At 39.6% G+C, this 22,548-nt stretch overlaps 1 protein-coding gene across 4 annotated transcripts in view; it reads left to right on the top strand.

Moving 5' to 3' along the window:
* The window catches only part of LOC124804597 (cysteine--tRNA ligase, cytoplasmic), an 83,312-nt gene that overhangs the window by 44,260 nt on the left and 16,504 nt on the right, over positions 1-22,548 (top strand). For all 4 annotated transcript variants that reach the window (XM_047264787.1, XM_047264788.1, XM_047264789.1 and 1 more), the window contains exons 8-10: positions 990-1,134; positions 3,431-3,648; positions 20,726-20,888. In XM_047264787.1, the coding sequence (XP_047120743.1) occupies positions 990-1,134; positions 3,431-3,648; positions 20,726-20,888 (526 nt within the window). The remainder of the gene's footprint in view (positions 1-989; positions 1,135-3,430; positions 3,649-20,725; positions 20,889-22,548) is intronic.

A 22,548-nucleotide genomic window follows, 5' to 3' on the forward strand; every position in this document is an offset into this window, starting at 1 on the left:
GTAACAGCCAGGGTGGGAGGAGTAGTGAAGCTTGGTCACATGAAAAGAATGCACTGCAATGTTAAAAATGCTTTCTTTTTTAGCCTTGCGATGTATATGTCTTGCTGTACCTAAGTGAAACACTTGCTTTGTGAAGAATGTGTTTCATTGCTCATAAGTGAAACACACGTTTAAAGTCCTTAAATTAATTTTGTATCGACCTCTGCCAATGAACTAGAACTTCATTTACTTCCTAAAATGTATTGGATGAATGTGTGGTTAATACACAGCTCTCTTTGTAATTAACATCATCTTTTAAAATTGCTGCCTTAAAGTAATGCCATAGTTTTTCTCATAACAGGGAGGCGACCTGTTTGTCTTCCCACCAAGAAATAATCATTAGTAGTGGGAGGAGATAAAATTTGGGTCTTCTCTGACCATTCAGCTGCAGAAGTTGACAAGATTGATGTTGAAAACTGTAGTTTTGATACTGTATGGGACTATGCCTCTAATCTGGACCTAGTCTTTCTAGGGCAATGCTCCTCCTGGTTGACCTATCCAAGTGCAACGCATTATCCACCCTTACAGCTTCTCTTGTGATAGTACACCTCTTCCGTTTTCCACCCTTCACAGAAGTCCTCCTGCATAGCTTACTAGACTAGCACTCATGGAAGGAAAAAAAAAAAGGATGTCAACAGAGAAATCAGTAGTCATGGCCTAGCAGTCATTCCCAGAATAATAATAATAATAATAATAATAATAATAATTTAGAGTCGTAAAATGGATGAGGTACTGGTAGAATTGAAACAGTGTCATCGTGAGTTTTGCTTAAATAGCTCTATCTGTAAGAGCATTGCCTGCAAAAGCAAGGTTCTTTGTTAGAGACCCAGTGCAACACAATTTTAGTCTATCGGAAAGTTCCATAACGACAGGCACTATGCTACAAAATGTTGATTCATTCTGGAACTTTAATTTGTATGCACAATAAAAATAATTTTCATTCTCCTCAGGAGTTTTTCCTCACTGTGAAAGATATGAGTCGTTGCACTCTCGCAGAAACAAATTTGGATTCCTTCCAAAAATGGAGAGAGGAAGAGCACTCACTCAGTGAAAGATTCTTGGCAACAAGAGATGGAGTGCATGCCGCTTTGTGTGGTAAGTTTTTAGTTGTTTGTATGGTAGGTTATATTTTCTGTTCATATTTACAATTATTGACGTATATTTTGAGAGGAAATACTTCATTATTGTTTTAGGAACTAAGCTAGTGCTTGTATCTGCTAAAATGGAGAATATATGGAACATTTCAAATGTGGCAGCATTCTTTGACATGCAAAACCTTTGAGCAACAGTCTGTTTAGAGAAGTTTTCTGATTGTTACTTTGTTCATAATGGCTTGAGAAGTTTGTGGAACTTTAACAGAAAGAAAACACTGCAATCTACCCAATTACTTGTGGTGAATTTATTATATCTCTGAAACCAGTTTTAGGCCTAATGACATCTTCAGAAGTTAGCATGCTTTTTTTATGAGTAGTAAATGAATGCTGCCCTATGAAGATGAGCAGTAAACTAAAACTTGTTGTGGATAAATAAATTCTTTCATTGCATGAAAATTTTTCTGGATGAAGTTTTTCCTCATTGTTATAAAAATCTGGTCTTGTCCTGTAATTAGTGTTTTAAATTTATTGTTGCTTGCTTTTTCATCTCAACAGACCAAGTAAATGTGATTATGGCCTGTATCTGCATTCTTTTTTGAGCAAGATTTTGTTAATTTTTGTATTCTTTTGTTCTTTTAAGATGATAATATACGGTACTGAAAATCTCAGATGGAATAGAAACAGTGAAATGAGTAAGAGCAACGCTCATGTGGTAGAAGCACTGAACTCTAGATAGGCTTGTCCAAAATAATTGGAAGATGCTAGCTAAGGTTGGAAAATTTAGGCGTGTGCAACCCCCCCCTCCTGCGCGCGCTCACACACACACACACACACACACACACACACACACACACACACACACACACAGAGAGAGAGAGAGAGAGAGAGAGAGAGAGAGAGAGAGAGAGATTCCTTGACGTATGAATCAAACAAATGTGAAAGTGCAGAGGAATGTAGTGAGGAGGAAAAGTTGCGGCCAGGGACATAATGAAGGGAAAGGGGCAGAAACAGGTTTACATGGGTGAAGGGCAGGTAAAAGCCAAGGATTGCAGGGATGGATAAAGTGAGATGGACGCTTCCCATCTGTGTGATTCAGAGAAGGTGAATTTTTGTGGAAAGGGGTCAGCAGTGTTCTGGAATTTAGGAGTTCTGAAGCAGCCATTTCAGTTGTGCTCAGTGACATTTTATGTCACTAGATGTTCAACATCATTCATTCTAATGGACTGCTGTCAGTGGTGGTCCACATAAAAGGTTGTGCATAAGTTGCAACATAATTGATTTTGATGCAGCTGCTTTAACAGGTGGCCTTGTTTCTCATGGAATACAAATATAATGTGCTGGGTAGGTTAACGGTACAGTTCATGTACCTGGGTTTTTCACATGAATATAACCCATGAGGTTGGAAGTACCTTGATAGTTTGTAGGTTTCATGAGTGGCAGAACTCCCCTTTTGATGAGGTGGGGAGGATTCTGTCTTCCTCCAACCCTGTTCCTGTCATCCATTCTGTGCTGCATACTACCAGCCCTTTCTGCGTCAGGATGATCTCTCTCTGGTGCCATGTTCCTGTCCTGCCTTCTTCCATTTCTGTTCCTCAACTTTCTTACTCCTTACTGTGCCCCTCCCATTTTCATTCTCCCTCTTCCTTATTCACCTCACCTACTCCACTGAATACAACCCCTCATCTTAGTCTGACCAGACTGGTTGTAGTATGATGAAAGTGTAGCTGTGCTTGCTTTGTTACCTTCCTGCCACACAATGCCTTTTCTATGTTGTGAGTGATTATCTTTCTAGCCTTTGCTTTGTTTTTAGTTGAGGTATCTTTGTTAAGGCAAGTAAAAGAAGAAAGAAACCCAGGTAGCCAGTGGTGGTCAGTACGGCAGAGTTCTATGAAATTGGAGGTGACATGAATCGAGTGTCATAGCTTGTGCTACACGAAACACCAGATCAGTATTGGATAGCCATTGAACAAATCTGCATATGTACTTTACTTCATTTACTCAGGCTTTAGCATTGTTTCTATGTCCGATGAAAGACTTGGTGCAATAGCTAAGTAATATCCAATAATCTGTTCTTGAATGTTGCTGTATACTGCACAGTGGGTTCTCTGCGTGATGAGTGCCAATCTATTGTAATGCTACTTTGGTTATTCCATCCCAGATTTTCTGTTGTTTGACAGTATGAAAACTTATTTATTCTGTATAGAAGTATGATCATGTCTTGCCCAACTTTACTCTATTTCTGCAAATGAAATAAAGAAATTATTATATCACAATACTTTTTCTGTTTGGTTTGCCAGACAATATAGACACACGAACAGCATTGGATCACGTCCGAGAACTTGTAGCCGTATGTAATGTCTATCAACGAAACTGCCGTTCTGTGGGACGTGAGAGTAATTGTGTTCTGTTATGGGATATTGCAAGCTACATTACAAAACTGATGAAAATTTTTGGTACCATCCCAGATGATGCCTCCTTAGGTTTTCCAGCATCTTCTGTTTCATCGAGCCAGAATGTAAGTTCATCAAAGTTCATTAAATCTATAAATTTATATGTGTAATCATGTGAGAATTTCAGACATTTTATAATTAATAACCCCAACAATTTATTTCTTGAATTTCTCTTATGTTGCTGAACGAAGTTAATGTAACTAAATGTAGGAGTAATATTTGTACTAGAGAAGGCATTGGACACCAAAAACAGGAAACAGTTGGAGTAGGGCTGTTTAAAAATATTGTGGAATGCTCTAAAATTATGTCATCAACGTAAAAGGTGGAAAGTGGGAGAAAGATAGGAAGTGCCATACACATAGATGTCAAAGGAATGGAAAAGCCTGGGGAGAGAGACAGAGAGAGAGAGAGAGAGAGAGAGAGAGAGAGAGAGAGAGAGAGAGACCAGGTACATGAACTAATTTGGAGGTGACAATGGAATAACAATTAATACTGATATTTCGGATAGTTCATCATTCATCACAATGGTCTGCTGGTTATGGAGAACAAGAGATAATCTTAGTTTTCCTTTACATTCTTCATATCTCTCTCTAAGGCAGTGCATCTTGTTGTTGTATTCCTATTATTATTATTATTATTATTATTATCATCATCATCATCATCATTATTTTTTCCCTAGAATGCAGTCCTTCCTATAGCTCAACATACGATTCGAATTTTAAATTTTTACAAATGTCCAACCGATGATGCTGTTGGGATGTGACAATACTATTGTTTTAAAATTTGTCACTTCTTATTGTTAAAATAATGACAACAGAGAAATTTGGCACATTTTAAAGAGCAGTCTTGGGGAAAAACAAAAATTTCATATGAAGGAATTAACTGCATGACATTTCATGACTTAGGACTGACAAGGGAATGAGCCAACAAGACATGTCGAAACCTACTCTGAAATTTTTTATACAGGAAGAAGATAATGAAAGAAATGCACCGCCAAAATTTTAGCTGCTAAGAGGCATTGCAAGTCCCCACACGAATAACAATTTATAACAGTAGTTTGTATAGCCCTGCCCCCCTAGCCCACAACTCAGCAAATCAGTTAAGCAGTGCTGCTTAGTGGAATTATCTGGGGTTCACAGACAGCAATTTTAAGCACCTAAAGCTCGGTTTATAGTGGAGCGAATGGGAGCAAACATGTGCGAATGAGAATTTGCAGGAAATTTGCTACCATTCCCTTGTATATGGGTATAATTGTTTATACTAGAGGGAACAGAAGAGAACGTGATGCAGCAAACATTGCCTATGAATGCTGTATTATTAGTTTTTAGTTTTAACATTCACCATACAGGATACAACTCTATCTTGTTAGAGCCACAATGTGAAACTTTGCTATTCAGTGAGGATTATTTTGCTTGGCAAGCACACTGTTCTTGACAGAGAAAGAAGTATTTAAATGCCTCAGTGTGTATGGAAGTGTGACGTGTGGAGATCATACACTTTACGTAGAATTGCATCTCCATCTCTCCTTAGCACTGGTCCAAAATTTTCCTTGTTTGTCAGCTGCCATTTTTCCCTGTCTCCTCATTACCATTGAGGGGAGATTTATGAACAGAACACTAATTACTGACATCGAGCATCATCTCAAGAGGTGACACAGCCAGCGTTTTCACTACGCATGTAAGATCTAATGGTCACATTCTTTTTTCAGTTTTTCCTAAAACAAAAGTCCACAGTTCGGGGTAGCGTTCTCGCTTCTCGAACACAGGGTCCCGGGTTCGATTCCCAGCGGGATCAAGGATTTTCACCTGCCCCGAGATGACTGAGTGTTGTTGTGTTGTCTTCATTATCGTCATTCATCCCTGTTACGGTCGGAGAAAGGCAACGGTAAACCACCTCCATTAGGACCTTGCCCAGTATGGCATGTGGGTCTCCCACGTCATTTCCCTATCCTATGTCAAGGAGCATGGTACTTCATTTCCATTTTCGTAAAACAAAAACGGTCTTGTGGCAAAGTGCACACTTCACGATCCAGAGAGCGCGGAATCAAATCTTGTTCAGACCACAACTTTTGCACTATGATTTTTAACCGAGCATTCACTTGTCACAGATGTTGGAGTGGCCACGATAGACATGTAGTTGGGATTCCACGGTAAACTGCTGGCCTCCATTTTCCGATTAGGTAACTGGGAAGGTTAGGGACATGTAAGCAGCTGCTGTAGCATCCAGTTGAAAGACCTGCAAGAGGCCTACTGGGTACACCTGACAGAATTCTCTTTTGCTCATGCTTGTTAGCTTGTTTGTTCTGGTGAAAACGTGGTTTAAACTATACAAACATTTGTTTTGAATAACTTCATATCAACAGTTCAATTCTTGCACATGTCATTCTGATAAAAGTGGCTAGCAGAGATATTAAAATCATGGCAATTTTTGGTGTAACAGTCGACTTCCATCAATGAGGACTTGTAGTAACAAACATTTTTTTTGCACCAGGCACCTCGGACAAAGGAAAAATTGATGCAGTCAGGCACTTTGCAGTAAACACTGGTTTTCCTTAGACAGAACTGGAATGGAGTCTGAAATTGAACCAGCCATTGTTCTCGATGTTGTGCTGTGTACCAGGCATACTTGATCACATTCGTAAAGTGTGGTGAAGAAAACTGGTAATGCACAAATGACTGGAGCATAAGAATACTTTTCTGCTGATAACCAGAAATGAGAGAGAGGTATTGGAAATTATGTTGTCTGATAATTTCCTGAAAAATGCTTTCTACTGTCGAAAAAATTCTTTATCGAGAGGTTGAATCGCACTAGTAGTTCCAGGAATCCGCATTACATCTACAGATTTCTCATCATCCTCCACAGAAAGAGAGGCATTGTTATGTCCAGACCATGAATCCAACAAAAGCAATGAATTAGCTTCTGCAGCTGGTAGGAATACGTTTTGAATGAAATGTTAAAATTATTGTTTCCCATTTTTCCAGATTTTGATATGTTGATTAGAATATTTTTGCAACCAAACACTTCATTTTTTATTTTTGGTGCTAATTTGCCTTGTAGTTCTTGAAGACAGATGCACAGCTACAGAAATAGTAAACCACTCAAACTTATCACTGGCATTATCGTGCATGAATGTGTCATTGCATTCATTGATTGGGCAACCGATTCATATTTTTTTCACCCCGAAATGATAAAGTGCGGTGTGCACGCAGTTCTTTTACAAAACCTGTGTGATCAGCATTATAAACAGCAGTTGTGGGGATTAGAGCAAGTTTCGTCTTTACATCAGCTATGAATCCCTCTATAGCATTGTCTGCCACTGACAGCTGCTCTATACATTTATGTGATGTAAACTTGGTAATTTTGCGACTTCCGATTCTGTATGATTTCTTGAACCTGTGTAGCCAGGTTGACGAAGCCTGGAAATTAGCAATGTTTATGTCAGATGCAATTCGGAGGGCCCAGTCTGGTAGATCTCCATTGATAACAGTGCATAGCCTCTTCTGAGTAGTTCTAAATCTTTCAAATAGTTTTTTATTCAGATGGTTTCGGGTTTCTGTTTGGTGCATATTTCTTACTTCGTGTAATTCATTCTTCCATTTGTACAGTTCACACTCTGATTTTACAAAACAAAAATGCCTTTGCACAGTGCATAACTTATTGTTTTTTCCCTCCTTCATTTAAGTCTGCATTTCATGGTTTCATGGTCGCGTTCTTGCTTCCCGAGCACGGGGTCCTGGGTTCGGTTGCCGGCGGGGTCAGGGATTTTCTCCTGCCTCGAGATGACTGGGTGTTTGTGTTGCCCTCATCATTCCATCATCATTCATGAAAGTGGTGAGATTGGACTGAGCAAAGTTGAGCACCCCACAAACCAGACATCATCATCCTTCGTTTAACCAATATTTCACTATCTTTTCTTTATCACTGAAAGTACAAAAAAAGGCTTGGAATGTATTCGTCTTCAGAACTGTTGCTGGCACAACCGACATCTTCCGAACCACAACTCATGGAATTGTCACAGTTATTTCCTATTTCTTCTAACATATCCACAATTTCAAAAAAAATGTTGATATCATTTGAATGAATGAATGACACATATGTACGTCCTTAGGAGAAGTAGGTGATTTCGACTGGAAACCACATTCTACATACTTCATCATTGCTAAACTGAGAACGTTAATTGGATTCCACATTACTGTGAAACTGGAAGGAAAAAAAGTTACAATTAGCAGGCGTGCCTTATGAAAGCACAATAAATATTAATTCAGCTTTATCTGTGTTGTCAGAACTTACCAATACTTCAGAAAGCAACTGATAATTTGTAATAGGTGTTACTTGAGTGGCTGATTCAAGAGCATAGTAAGTGTGTACTGTAGTGTCAGAGAAACTTACCAACAAACGGTAACCTGAAACATCCATTACAAATTACGGTCAGGTTATGTCGTGTTTCCTATTTATAAATGTACCACAGATCTCGATGTGTGTGTGCCTAATTGCACATGCGCAGTAGGGGTGTACATTTATACTGCCGTTTGGTGTGCTATGAATTTGGGAATTTTCAGCTAATTTTTTTAATACTTGCAGTGCATCTTAGCAGCTAAAATTTTGACAGTGGATTTCTTTCGTTGCCTTCTTCCTGTGTAAAAAAATTCAGGACAGGTTTCGGCATGTCTTATTGGACCATTCACTTGAGTCAATGACAATGCCTTGATTGGCAGCATTCAACTGTTGGTACTCGATCGCCTTCAGAAAAGACTGTTTGCAATCACTATGTAGAATTTCAGTAGGATCCTGCTATCATCAGTAATGAATTTAGTGAATGTCTACCAAAATTGGTTAAAAAAATATCGATTCTTTGTGCAGTGTGATTGAAGAGGACCCATGAGTGAATTATCTATATCTACACCTACACTCTGCAAACCATCAGGAGGTGCATGGCAGAGGGTACATCCCATTGTACCAGTTATTAAGGTTTCCTTCCATTTCATTCATGTACAGAGTGAAGGAAGAATGATTGTTTGAATGCCTTTTTGTGAACAGTATTTATTCTAATCTTCTCATGATCTTTATGAGAGCATTACATAGGAGGTTGTAGTATATTTCTATAGTCATCATTTAAAGCTGATTTTTGAAACTTTGTTGATAGACTTTCTAGGGATCGCTTATGTCTATCATCAAGAGTCTTCCAGTTCAGTATCTCCGTAACACACTCCCACAGATCAAACAAACCTTTGACCATGTGTGCTGCCCTTCTTTGTATATGTTCTGTATCCCCTGTTAGCCCTATTTCCAAACAGTCCCACACACTTCAGTGATATTCTAGAACTGGTTGCACAAATGATTTGTAAGCAATCCCCTTTGTAGACTGATTGCTCTTCTCCAGTATTCTATCAATAAACCGAGGTCTACCAACTGCTTTACTGACAACTGAGCGTATGTGATTATTCCATTCCATATCCCTATAAAGTGCTACCCTCCAGGTATTTGTATGAGCTGGCCAATTTCAGCAGTGACTCATTGATATTATAGCCATAGGATACTATGTTTTTTTTCTTTTTGTGAAGTGCACAATTTTACATTTCTGTACATTTAAAGCAATTTGCCACCACTTCGAAATCTTATAAAGATCTGACTGAATATTTATGCAGTTTGTTTCAGACACTACATCATCATCTACAAAAAGCCTCATTTTATTATTAATGTTGTCTGCAAGGTCATTAATGTACAACATAAACAGCTAGGCTCCCAATACACTTCCCTGAAGTACAGCGGAAGTTACTTCTCCTCTGATGATGACTATCGATCTATGGTAACATGCTGTGTCCTCCCTACCTAAAAGTCCTCCATCCAGTTAAAAATTTCACTTGATACCCCATCTGGTTGAACTTTTGGCAGTAAGTGTAAATGTGGTACTCAGTCAAATGCCTTTTGGAAATCAAGAAATACTGCATCTAACTGTCTGCCTTGATCCAAACCTATCAGTATGTCTTGTGAGAAAAGTGCAGGTTGGGTTTCAGACGATCAATGTTTTCAGGGTTTGTGCAGTTCAGCATTGAGGAGGTCATTTTGTTTGAGATAGCTCATTGTGTTTGAGCTCAGAATATGTTCTAAGATTCTACAACAAATCAATGTCAAGGATATTGGATGGTAGTTTCGTGGATCCATTCTACTACCCTTCTTGTAGACAGGTCTGACATGTGTTTTTTTCCAAGAACTGGGCATGGTCTTTTGTTCAATGGATCTATGGTACACTATAGTTAGAAGGGTTAACTCGGCTGCAAATTCAGTATAGAATTTGACACGGATTCCATCAGACCCCAGAGCTTTGTTCAATTTGAATTATTTCATCTGTTTTTTAACACCTATGAACCTAATACTTATTTCATTCATCATTTCAGTGACGATTAAATTGGGGCAATTCTCCTGGGTTTTGCTTTGTAAAAGGAACATTTGAATTTCTTTGGGTTCTGTGAAAGATCATTTGACAATATTATGCTACAGTAGTCATTGAAGGCATCACACATTGCTCTTTTGACAACCAAACCTGTTTCATTCAGCATCTTTCTATCTATAGCCATGCTCTTTATTTTATATCTATTATCCAGTAATCTCTTTTTCTTAAGAAATGTCTTTACTGTGACTGTATACCTTGAAGGTTTCTTCCACTCATGATGTGTTCTACTGGGTAAATACACTGAAGAGCCATAGAAATTGGCACACCTGCGTAATATCCTATAGGGCCCCTGCGAGCATGCAGAAGCGCCACGGCATGATGTGGAATGGACTTGACCAATGTCTGAAGTAGTGCTGGGGGTGAATTGACACCATAAATCGTGCAGGGAAGTCCATAAATCTGGAAGAGTACAAGGAGGTGGAGATCTCTCTTGAACAGCACGTTGGAAGACATCCCAGGTATGCTCAATAATGTTAATGTCTGGGGAGCTTGGTGGCCAGCAGAAGTGTTTAAACTTAGAAGAATGTTCCTGGAGCCACTGTGTAGCAATTCTGGATGCATGGGTTGTTGCTCTGTCCTGCTGGAATTGCCCAAGTCCATCAGAATGCACAACGGTCATGAATGGATGCCGGTGATTATATAGGATGCTTACATATGTGTCACCTGTCAGTCGTATGTATACGTATCAAGGGTCCCATATTACTCCAGCAGCACATGCCCCACACCATTACAGAGCCTCCACCAGCTAGAACAGTCCCCTGCTGATTTACAGGGTCCTTGGATTCATGTTGTTGTCTCCATATCCATACGCATCCATCCGCTCAATATTATTTGAAATGGTCCGATCAGGCAACATGTTTCCAGTCATTAGCAGTCAGTGTTGACGGGCCTATTTGTGGCGTAAAGCTTTGTATCATGTGGCCATTAATGGTACACGAGTGGGCCTACGGCTCTGAAAGCCCATATTGATGACGTTTTGCTGAACGGTTCACGCGCTGACACTTGTTGCTGGCCCAGCGTTGAAATCTGCAGCAATTTGCGGAAGGGTTGCACCTCTGTTGCGTGAAATGACTCTCTTCAGCTGTCATTAGTCCCGTTCTTGCAGGGTCTTTCTCTGGCCACAGCGATGTTGAAGATTTGATGTTTTACTAGATTCCTGCTATTTATGGTCCACTCGTGGAATGATCGTACAGGAAAATCTTCACTTCATCGTTATCTCGGAGACACTGTGTCCCATCGCTCGTGCTCCGACAATAACACCATGTTCAAACTCACTTAAATCTTGATAACCTGCCATTGTAGTAGCAGTGACTGATCTAACAACTGAGCCAGATACTTACTGTCTTATATATGTGATTTTTGGGGAAATTGCCGTGCATATCAAAAGTGCCGTATTCTGCCTGTTTACATGTCTCTGTATTTGAATATGCGTGCCTATACCAGTTTCTTTGGCACTTCAGGGTGTCTATCCAGTGCATAGTCAACTATTCTTTTAAACTTGAGCCATAGTTCCTCTACATGCTTCTGCCCTGTGATGAAAGTTTCAAGTTCCTCATTGAGATATGACACTACTGATTTCTTAACTAGTTTACTGAACATATCTCTTTTTTTCTGCTTGGTTTAGTATTCCTTTGTACTTTGATAATCATTGTTGCCACAACCGCATCATCATCATCACTGATACCGGTTTCGATGTGGACATCCTCAGAGAGGCCAGATCTATTTGTTGCCATTAGATCAAATATGTTTCCATCATGAGTGTGGTGTCTATCTGATCTTGGTAGGTTTTGGGAAAGGCATTTAGTAATGTTTCGCAGGATGTCTTACCACACCTGCCACTAACAAAACTGTAATTTTCCCAGTTAATTGTTGGATGATTAAACTCTTCACCAATGAGTACAGTATAACTGGGGAACTAATGTACACATGAACTGAGCTTTACTCTAAAGTCTTTAGTTACTTCAGGAGAGGAATCTGGTTGGTGATAGAAGGATCCAGTTATCATTTTATGCCCTCACCTGATACTGAGTCTTGCCCAAGCAATATCTATCTTGGTGGGTTTGTGTTTCTTGCTTACTGTGGCAAATACGCAACTTCCATTTCCTATTTGCCTGTCCTTTTGATATACACCGCAATTTCCTCAAAAATCACTCTATCAATTTCATGTTTGAACCAGCTTTCTGGAATTAGTATTATGTGAACTTCACTGCTTTTCAGGAGCACTTCAAACTCTGGTACTTTGTTCTGTATGCTATTGCAGTTAACCATTATGATTTTGATACTCTCAGCTGTGGGAGACATTTCTTTCAATATTTTACTCAAGTACCTAAGTAGCAGCTTATGAAATATAGTACACACCTGGCCCATTTAGGATCACCCTACAACTCTCAATCCCATGGCAGAAGTCCACGAAGTCACAGCCTAGCTTGTCACAGAACCTTCGAAGTCTCGGGTTCAGTCCCTCCATCTGACTCTGAACCAAAGGGCAAGAGGCAGTTCTGGGGACATGGTTGCAAATTGTGAGCTACGTTGAAGCACCATGCACAAGGCTGGTCTTCTCAACCTTCTCTACCAGTTGCTGGAATGACCCTAAGAATGGCCTCATAGCCCAGATGACAGGCTTAATTTGTTCCACTGTGCACCACATTCTGCAGTTGGTAGCTCCCTGTTATCTCAGTGGCTGCTGGAATAGCATCTTTAATATGTTGAGTGAGGCCACCAGGCATACATCCTGAGTGAACCTGATGTCTTTTCCTGTCCTTTGCTGCCATTTCCTTCAGGGATACCATCATTCGTTGTATGTTTGAACTGCTGACAACTAATAGACCCTATGCTTCTGTGTTTGTTTCCTCTTGACACCTGACTTAACTGGTTTCCCCAAAACAGGTGAAGTGAGCCCCACTGGCTCAGTTTGTTTCAGTTAAAGACAGCACCTCAAACTTGTTGGTTAGGAGAATCAGTATGACACCACGAGGCCTCCCTAGCCCTAGTCCACCCTGTACGGGATGCCTAGGTCTACCATTGACAGGCCATTTGCAGTCAGCTAGACGAGTAATTACAGATTCTGTACTTTATGCAGAGGCGATGGGATCCAAAGGAAAGGATAGTACTTGAGATACCCCCTGGTACTGGTATCACGGGTGGTACACAACTCTAGGGAGCTCTTCCAGCACAAGGATTTGCAGCAGCTGCCAATTGTTTGACAGTTGTCGGGGCTATTTCCAGCTGCTTACAAAGCCAACTGACTCATCCAATGTTCGAGAAGAGCATTCACAGTGGGGATGCATTTTGGCTGGTGCAGTGAACAAATAACTCTAAATTAAGTCCACTGATTGCCTTTAATGTGTTGACCTAGTATTGAAGTAAAAGCACAGAACAAGTTATCTATTAAGACAACACAAAAAGCTGTGGTAAAAATTATTAGCTTTCTAAAATGTTTTGATGTTAATTATAGTTATTAGCAAACTCAAAAACAGAGTTGGTTTATGATCAATGCAGATAATATTTCGGGCTACTCCGCTCTAAGGGAAAATTAGATGTAACACAGTATGTTACGGTCATTGGAAGTCTGCTACAGTAACTAAATCACAAATGCTGATTTACTACTAATTACTCATAGATTATGAAAGGACCAAGGCAGCTTCTGAAAACGCTCAAAAACATGCATTTAGTTGCATTGATATACAGTGAAATTCAGAGGTCATGTATTCTTTGGCAAAAATGGTGATTTGCTACAAAATAGGTTATATATCCGAAACACTTGTCACGGTAATTTACAAAAATACAGTGTCATAAGCATCAGAAAATTCTCAAAAATAACCTGTTTCCCAGGTAATTATGCAATGAAATTAGAGAATGATTGTTTTGAACAAGGGTAGGCCTACTGATTTCAAAAATTTTAAGAGAGCACAATCAAGTTTAAGCCTACAATTGAAAGTAACAGTGAAAGTTTATTGCAACACTTGTGAATGTTAGTAATTTCACAATATATGTCAGTACAAATGGATACTGATACAGTCAGTGAAAGATTATGGAGAAGCAATGCGAACAGTGAAATATGTGAATCCAGAACTTCAAATCAGCACACACATCTTGTACACACAGTCTCAAACAAAGAAAATTTCCTAAGTTGGCTTTGATGCAAAGAAACATGCGTAATGCAGAGATTTCTCACTTAACTGTTTCAGTGCACACTTCTACACAGGCATACTGAAGAAGATCAATGCAGTGTAACTGTATGTTGGTCACTTACCATGAGACAGAGGCATTCTTAGGCATGTTGAAGACTACAGAACATTCAGTTTTTGCATGAATATTAAACTGTGAAAAGAGTTGTTCTTAGTGGGTTCTGCACAGTATGACTTAAGTTCAAAAACAGTCTAGTGTCAATTGGTGTAAAAGAAAAAGAAAAAAAAAGCTCAGCAAATTTGATGTAGGAAACTCCAAACTAGCATACAACATTGTAACTGTAGACTAAATGTTCAGCAGAAAACTAACAGTAACTGTCAGTTGTTTGGTTGTTACATAATGAACCAAACCAGTGAAAACAGTTAGTTCGGGAAGCACATCCAGAAAAATGATCTCTGGTTTCTTTGGTTACTCTATATATGTCATGGCCATTACCTTACTGGATCAAATAACAGTTAATGCAGAATAACAACAAAAACAATCAACTGTTGACAAAATTATTTAATTGGATAGATAAAAAATTATTTAATTGGGTAGATAAAAAATCTACCCACCAAGTGATGGGTGAACACATACATAAGACGATTGTAATTGGCAAGGTTTTGGAACCAGTGGCTCCTTCTTCTGGTAGAAGGGATGAAGGGGAAGGAAGGAGGGTGAAGGAAAAGGACTGGAGAGGTCTAGGAAAAAGGGTAGATGTCAGGAAAGTCACAGGGAAGACCAAGGTGCCAAGGTCATGAATGCCATGTTATAGAGCATGCTCTGCCACCGGATATTGCGAGTTACCAGTATATACCCTCTGCCAATGCCCATTCATCCTAATTGATAATTTTGTGGTAGTCATACCGATGTAGAAGGCCAAACAGTGTTTTCATAGTAGCTGGTATATGACGTGTCATTTTGAAAGTGGCTCTCCCTTTGATAGAGCTACTATAGGGGATGATAGGAGGGTGCATAGGGCAAGTCTTGCAGCGGGGATGGTCGCAGGGATAGGAGCCATAGGGTAGGAAGATCGGTGCAGAAGGAGCATGAGGTCTGACAAGAATATTGCAGAGATTGGGAGGGTGAAGGAAAGCTGTTCTAGGTGTGGTGGGCAAAATTTCAGACAGACAGGATCTCATTTCAGGGCATGATTTTAGGAAGCCATGCCCCTATCAAATTTGCTGATTAACACATTCCAGACCAGGATAATACTGAGTCATCAATGGTGTGCTCCGAAGCTGTTTTGTGGAGGAATTAGCAGTACCAGGATTGGATGTGATGGTCCAGGAAATCTGCCTTTTAACTAGGCAGGGTGGGTAATTGCGTGCCAAAGTGAGAATGGTGGTGTATTGCTGTAAAGAGTCTGCATCCGACCAAATATGATTGCCTCTGATGCCAAGGCTGTATGGGAGGGAACGCTTGACATGGAAAGGATGATGACTGTCAAAAGTAAGTACTGTTGTTTGTTGGTAGGTTTAATGTGGACGGAAATGTGTAGCTGGCCTTGTGTGAGGACGAGATCAACATCAATGAAAGTGGCATGGGATTCGGAATAGGAAATTTAAAATTTAATTGGGAGGAGGTATTCAGAGATTCCAAGAATTTTAGTAGCTCACCCTCACTCTGAGCCCATATGGTAAAGATGTCACCAGTGTATCTAAACCAAACTGTGGGCTGAAGACGTGTGGCTCCCAGGAAAGCCCCTTCCAAGCAACCCGTGAAAACGTTGGCATAGGAAGGAACCATCCTGGTTCCCGTGGCTATACCCCTGATCTGTTTGTATGTGTGCCCCTCAAAGGTGAAGGAGTTGCTGGTTCGTATAATGTTGATTAATGTGTGTGGGAAGGATGTCATAGGTTTGGAATCAGGTGGGCGCTGACTGAGGAAATGTTCAGCAACAGACAGACCATGTACGTTGTGGATGTTGGTTTAGATTGGTTTAGAGGGAGGTAGCATCAATGGTGACAAGTAAGGTGTGTGGTGGAAGTGGGATGGGCATAGATTTCAGACAATTTAGGAAATGGTTGGTATATTTGATGTAGGAGAGGAGTCTTTGTACTATGGGTTGCAGGTGTTGATCAACTAAGGAATATGTACGTTTAGTGGGTGCTTTGAAGCCAGCAATTGTAGGACAGCTGGGATGATTTGGTTTGTGGATTTTAGGAAAAAGGTAAAAGGTGGGGGTGCATGGTTTGAGTGGTATGAGAAGTTCTATGGATTAAGGTGTTAGCCCTTGTGAAGGGCCTGAGGTTTTAAGGAGGGACTACTGGTCAGTTTAAATCACAGGGATGGGGTGTTGATGGCAGACACTGTTATGTAGAGGTGTCAGACAGCTGGTGTAGACTTTCACTAACATCCTCATTTCGGTCAAGTACTACATTGGTAGATCCTTTGTCTGCTGGGAGGATAATGATGGAGTCACCAGCTTTTAGGAATCACAGAGCCTGGAGTTTTGCAGAGGACAGGTTAGGGTAATGTCGTAGGGACCCGAGGAAGGGTTGTGAGGCAATGCTGGAGGAATTCTTGGAAGGCTTGGAAGGGATGATTTTGAGGTAGTGGTGGTGGATCAAGTTGGGATCGTGGTCTGAACTGTTCAAGGCAGGATTCAGTGTCAGGTTTGCTGTTGGAAAGGTTTTGGGATTGGGTTGAAAAGTGATATTTCCAATGGATATTACATCTGAAGGAAAGGAAACCAAATTGAAGTTGGCTTGGCAGATGGTACCATTGAAGGAAACGTGAGGGCAGATAACTGCAGGATTTTGTAGAGGGAGAGAAGTCTGGTAGAGTGGAAATTTGTTGATGGGGCATATAGGCCACAGATTTAGCCAGGTAAGAGCAAGAGATTGCTGTATTTGAAACTGTAAAAGAGCCTGGCGTAGGGTAGGATTGCATCCAGAAACAGGAACTTTCAATGTTAGGCCATTGGGAGTAACTCCAAGGGACAAATAAGTTTCAAGAAACAGAATGTGGGACCTTCGTTTTGATAGTGCAATAGTATGTTCCCTAAAAGAATGGATGTAATGTGTGACAGTATTCATCATGGAAAGAGAGGATGGTTTGTAGCATTAGAAATGGTGGGAGTGGAAAAAAAAGATAAGCAGAGGGTGGAAAAGATAGCTAAGTGGCAGAAAAGCAAGGAAAAAACATTCGAAAAATCAGAAAAATTCGTATGAAAATCATGAGAACAGATAATGGTTAGCAAGAGGTAATGAGTGGGTGAGAATCTCTTGCCAGAAAAGTGGCCCTTATGATATGAAAAAAAAAAAAAAAGATTGGGAAAGAAAAATATCGATAGGGGAAGTCATGAAATGAGACAAAACTTTATAAACTGAGCATACAGAAAGAGTAAACCACAAGAAGAAATGTAAACGACTTGCTTGGTAAATAAAGTAATGTTGGAGATGGCAGTGAAATTCGATCAGTGCAATTTGACAAAAAAACAAACACAAAAATGTGAAAGAATTATGTATAAACACAGTAAGTGGAGGGTGGGAAAGAAAAAAGCTGTCAAATTTGCAAATAAATCAGTGAAAGATGATCAAGAGAAGCCCCTGCAATGTAGTGCACTGTAAACAAATTGTTACACGCAGATTCATAAATAATAATGGACTCATCTATTTGCATGGAAATCAGTACTAGAAAATATTTAGGAACAAAGTGTTGATTAATCTGGGTGGTAAAATAAACGAATGGACTAGCACATAAGGTAGAAAACAGATGACAGTTTGAACAAGATGATAAGACAACAAAGACTGACAAGAGGGTTACATAAGAAGGAATGATGAGCACATGTCCTAATATAACAATGAAAATAATCAATTTCTCACTGTTACTCTGGTCTTGAATGTATTAATCAGCTACCTCGACAAGGCCATGCCTTCCTAACATCATGCCCTGAAATAAGGTCAATTCTTTCTGAGATTTTACCCAACACACACAGAGTAGCTAATTGTCATCTTCCTAGTATCCTAGCCAGACCCCATGCTCCTTCTACACTCATCTCCCTACCCTGTGGCTCCTACCCCTGTGATCGACCCTGCTGCATCCTCCTACCACCATCTATACCAGCCCTTCAACTGGCAAAACATATACTATCAAAAGGAGAGCCACCTGTGAAATGACTGTCACATACCAGCTGTTATGTAAACACTGTTTGGTCTTTTATATCAGCATGGCTACCACCATGTTATCAATCTGGATGAATGGGCATAGGCAGAGGGCATATTCCAGCAACACACAATATCCTGTCGCAGAGCGCACTCTACAATATGACAGTTATGACCTCAGTGCCTATTTCACCACATGCACTATCTGGATTCTTCCCCCAGACACCAGTTTCTCATAACTTCGTAGGTGGGAGCTAGTGCTACACATTTCCTTGGTTCTTGCCACCCACCTGGCCTTAATTTACGTTAATTTCTTCCGACTCAGCATTTCTTCACTGTAACTACTCTTTCCTTCACTCCGTTGTAGTTTCCTACATCTTTCATTGCCTTTCCCGACTATTTTTCACGGCCTCCCTCCCACCTCTGTTATGTACAATGCACCCGCTTTTCACTCATATTATTAACTCACACATGCTGTTTAAGCAGTAATCTCTGTCAGTGTACTACCCTGTCTTCCATCTTTAAGCTCTGAGGTTTTCAGATCTTGTCTGATGCAGTCCACAACAATCAGTCTTTCTTTCTCATCGTGTACGGTAAGACTCCCTTGACCCCCAGTTCTGGGTGATTTTCCCAAAATCTAACCTGTTTCCTAGACCTCTCCAGTCCTTTTCCTTCACCCTTCTTCGTAAAGAAAGAGCCACAGGCTCCAAAAGCTTTCCAGTTACAACTGTCTTTTGTATGTTCTGCCACTGCTTGGTTAGTAGATTTTTTATCCATCCAATTAAATAATTTTGTCAGTAATTGATTGTTTTCATTGTTATATTAGCCCAAGTTGGCCATCATTTATGTTTCAGAATCCCAACATTGGAGCAGAAAATCTGTTTTTAGAATTGATTGGACCACTTGAAAACCTTTACTAATTTTAAAAGTGAAAATTTTGAGAAATGGTAAAATGATTTGTACGGAAAAGATGTTTCCCATTCTTTGTTTCAATAAAAACACATAAGGAATCCCTCATTTCAAAAGCTCTTTGGAATATGAATGACTGTTTGTTCTTTGTTGGTTTCCAGCCATTTGTCATACTTTGTGTCACTTCTGATTAAATATTTAATGACTTCTTCACCTCCTGCATTTATACCCTCTGTTTCTTGTTCCTCAACTTTTAATTTTTTTAAGTAAAATTCCAAAAGCTTATGATTCACCCCAGTTCTTAGTTTTCTGTGTCTGTCAGTCTTGCTAAAATAACTCCTATCTCAACAGGTGCCTGTCACAAAGATTATTAGAGTTTTTATCATAAGTGTATCTCTAAACATTCAAAATATTTGTAACAAACTTTCTACCTCATAACAGAAGTAGTGTTCTTCATTTGTAATAGAATAAATTAGTGTAAATGTTTATCAAGCAATTTGTTTACATAGCACGCTTAATAGTGTGCCATGTGTTATTTAACTGAATCTGGCTGTGAGTAACTTTAATTCACATCCACATACATACTCCAGAAACTACTATGAACTGCATGCCACAAGGTACTTAGAATGGCATTACATGTTAACAGTTTCGTCCCAGTCTAGTCACCTTTGGAATGCAATAGGATGACTGCTTAAATGCATTCATGCATGTTGTAATTTGTTGAATGCTGTCTTCATGATCCCTACTGGAGTAATACATAGGATGCTGAAGAATATCTCTAGAATCCTCACTCTACTAGTTTTTGGAAGCTGAGATTCTTGCCATGCAACAGAGTACCAAAAATGCAATAGCACTGAAAATGCATTTTTTGCGTCATTTTCCATTTTCACTCTTCAATTTTAAATAAAAATAAATTTGTTATGAATACTAAATTTTGAATATTTTTCTAGGTAATATGTTTGTGCATGAACTATCAACACTAATATTATCAGCAGAGTCTTTGCTGTACACTGAACTATAAAGTTTTGAAAATATAGCTCGGGTAAGAATTGAGAGATTCTGGATTTACATGTATACAGGAAAAGTATTTATTTTAGAGGTGGAATTGTAGCAGATTAAAGCAGCTGGAGATATTCCACCTTGCCTAATTTTGTCAGCACTGAAGCTTCATTCCTTTTCTGAGCTTGTTGAATTTGTCCTCCATCCATGTTGACTACACTTGTTCACTGAAACTAATTTTTAAAACATTTGTAGTTGGTAATGTTACACAGGATGCAATGTTCTAGAATTTAAAAACTCAAAATTTTGGCACATTTTCTATTCCTTTAGGTCTGGTTATTTGGCATAATACTGGAGTACAAATGATTTTTAATGATCCATTGGAAAAATTCAATGAGAGGGACAAAAATTAGTAGTAGCAGCAGCATCAGCATGTAAAACACACTTTGTCATACTTCGTGTGGTGGGTCACCAACTATATTTTCTTATTGTTTTATTTTGTTTTAGGTAGAGCAGATAGTCATGCCTTACTTGACAATACTATCTGAATTCCGTGACAGTGTAAGGTCATTAGCACGGCAGTTAAAAGCATCATCAATTTTGTCAGAATGTGATAGGCTGAGAGATGAAATTTTACCTGATGTTGGAGTGCGCATTGAAGATTTAGAAGGTGAGTGTGTTACCATACTAAGTTCCCTTAAGAAACATTAGATGCTACCATTTTCTTTTCCATTAAGTATTTCCTGCCCACATGTTTTCCATAGTTCCAGTATTTAATATTACGGCAGTGCAACTAGAGAAGGCAGATGACTAAAAAGGGAAGAAATGGTGCCCCCCCCCCCCCCCCCCCCCCACACACACACACACACACACACACACACACACATATACACACACACACACATTAAAAACCGACTGGTATGACCATAAATTTAAAATAAACATCTCTGCTCTACAGGTATACAGTTACTCTATAGCTGTGAAGATGTATTCACCCCAAAATCAGCGATGGTCTCTTGTTTATGTGCCTATCAAAACTCAGCACCTGACCTATTTAATTGAGATGTTGTATATGGGAATTTTACCACTTGAACAATGTTTCATATTGTGTACACTCAAATTTAGAAGTTAAAATATGTACTGGCATTAAAATAACTCTATATGATATGCTTTTGGTAGTTCATGCCGTTGGTGGGGAGGCTTGCGTGCCTCAGCGATACAGATAGCTGTACCGTAGGTGCAACCACAACGGAGGGGTATCTGTTGAGAGGCCAGACAAACGTGTGGTTCCTGAAGAGGGGCAGCAGCCTTTTCAGTAGTTGCAAGGGCAACAGTCTGGATGATTGACTGATCTGGCCTTGTAAAAATAACCAAAACAGCCTTGCTGTGCTGGTACTGCGAACGGCTGAAAGCAAGGGGAAACTACAGCCGTAATTTTTCCCGAGGGCATGCAGCTTTACTGTATGATTAAATGATGATGGCGTCCTCTTGGGTAAAATATTCTGGAGGTAAAATAGTCCCCCATTCGAATCTCCGGGCGGGGACTACTCAAGAGGATGTCGTTATCAGGAGAAAGAAAACTGGCGTTCTACGGATCGGAGCGTGGAATGTCAGATCCCTTAATCAGGCAGGTAGGTTAGAAAATTTAAAAAGGGAAATGGATAGGTTGAAGTCAGATATAGTGGGAATTAGTGAAGTTCGGTGGCAGGAGGAACAAGACTTCTGGTCAGGTGACTACAGGGTTATAAACACAAGATCAAATGGGGGTAATGCGGGAGTAGGTTTAATAATGAATAGGAAAATAGGAATGCGGTTAAGCTACTACAAACAGCATAGAGATCGCATTATTGTGGCAAAGATAGATACGAAGCCCACACCTACTACAGTAGTACAAGTTTATATGCCAATTAGCTCTGTAGATGACGAAGAAATTGAAGAAATGTATGATGAAATAAAAGAAATTATTCAGATTGTGAAGGGAGACGAAAATTTAATAGTCATGGGTGACTGGAATTCGAGTGTAGGAAAAGGGAGAGAAGGAAACATAGTAGGTGAATATGGATTGGGGCTAAGAAATGAAAGAGGAAGCCGCCTGGTAGAATTTTGCACAGAGCACAACATAATCATAGCTAACACTTGGTTTAAGAATCATGAAAGAAGGTTGTATACATGGAAGAACCGTGGAGATACTAAAAGGTATCAGATAGATTATATAATGGTAAGACAGAGATTTAGGAACCAGGTTTTAAATTGTAAGACATTTCCAGGGGCAGATGTGGACTCTGACCACAATCTATTGGTTATGACCTGTAGATTAAAACTGAAGAAAC

The sequence above is a fragment of the Schistocerca piceifrons genome, chromosome 7 (assembly GCF_021461385.2).
Source record: "Schistocerca piceifrons isolate TAMUIC-IGC-003096 chromosome 7, iqSchPice1.1, whole genome shotgun sequence".
NCBI classification, from domain to species: Eukaryota; Metazoa; Arthropoda; class Insecta; order Orthoptera; family Acrididae; genus Schistocerca; species Schistocerca piceifrons.